The sequence below is a fragment of the Apium graveolens genome, chromosome 6 (assembly GCF_009905375.1).
Source record: "Apium graveolens cultivar Ventura chromosome 6, ASM990537v1, whole genome shotgun sequence".
NCBI classification, from domain to species: Eukaryota; Viridiplantae; Streptophyta; class Magnoliopsida; order Apiales; family Apiaceae; genus Apium; species Apium graveolens.
Genome location: NC_133652.1, coordinates 56,422,973 through 56,424,103, shown reverse-complemented (window position 1 = coordinate 56,424,103; position 1,131 = coordinate 56,422,973). Strand labels below are relative to the sequence as shown.

Below are 1,131 nucleotides of genomic sequence, written 5' to 3'. Positions count from 1 at the left end.
AATGCTTATTCCTCCAGTTGTGATTCTCGGAAAATCATCTATGTTATTGTTGGCGAAATTTGTTTCTACCATTTTCTCTTTTGATTTTTGAGAAGATTGGTATAACTTAACAAGATGATCTGGGGTATGACAATTACGTGTCCAGTGCCCATTCATGCCGCACCTATAACAAATATTTTCAGTCGTGATGCCTTTCTTTTACTCTGTGATTCAGATTGCCACTTCCGGTGACCAGAGTTGTTATATGGACGAAAATGCCCGTGGCTCCGACCTCATCCACGGTACCGCCCTTGGCCCCGTCCACCTCTATACCCTTTTCCACGTACATTCGGCTGGAATGACATGTTATTTACTTCAGGTAATGGGGCAGATCTTGTTGGACGGGATTGATGATTCTTAATCACCAATTCATGATTCTGTTCAGCAACGAGGATAGTTGATAGAAGATCCCCGAACTTAGTAAATTTGCGCTCCCTGTACATCTCTGCTAAGTTGATATTGTTGGGGTGAAAAGTTGATAGTATTTTATCGATTTTTCTTTTCTCCATCACTTTCTCACCACACATAATAAGCCTAGAACTTATTTTGAACAAAGCAGAGCTATATGCTCGGACACTCTTAAAATCCTGAAGTCTTAAATTAGCCCAATCATTTTCAGCTGTAGGTAGATAAACTAGTTTCTGGTGATCGAACATATCCTTTAGATTTTCCCATAATATAAAAGGATCCTCGACTTCTAAGTACTCAAATTTTAAATCTTCATGCATGTGGTGTCAGAGAAAAATTATGGAGGTAAAGTTTTCTTCAGTCGTGGATTTATTTTCTGCCTTTATTGTATCACTTAATTTTTTTGAACCCAAGTGCAACTTTACATCTTGTACCCATGATAAATAATTATCGCCAGAAATGTCCAAGAAAACGAACGACAAGCTTGTAATATTTGTCATACTAAATCTGAATTAACACGAAAATTATTAAATTTTAATTTATCAATGTAAATATTACATAAAATCCTACTTAATCGGGTGCGTTAACAAGTATGCAACAATGTATATATCATTATTATCATTGATATTATAAACAGATCTATATATAAAATGACAAATGGATTTTCACCCGCCATACGGACGT

At 36.1% G+C, this 1,131-nt stretch overlaps 1 protein-coding gene across 1 annotated transcript; it reads right to left on the bottom strand.

Moving 5' to 3' along the window:
• Positions 1-272: 272 nt before the first annotated feature.
• Positions 273-767, bottom strand: LOC141665093 (uncharacterized). The gene has a single exon (XM_074471075.1). The coding sequence runs from the start codon at positions 765-767 to the stop codon at positions 273-275; it is 495 nt and encodes a 164-aa protein (XP_074327176.1).
• Between the last annotated feature and the right edge of the window lie 364 nt (positions 768-1,131).

Bases quoted from the DNA above. Each gene is read 5' to 3' on its own strand.
- LOC141665093 (XM_074471075.1), bottom strand. From the start codon at position 767: ATGCATGAAGATTTAAAATTTGAGTACTTAGAAGTCGAGGATCCTTTT.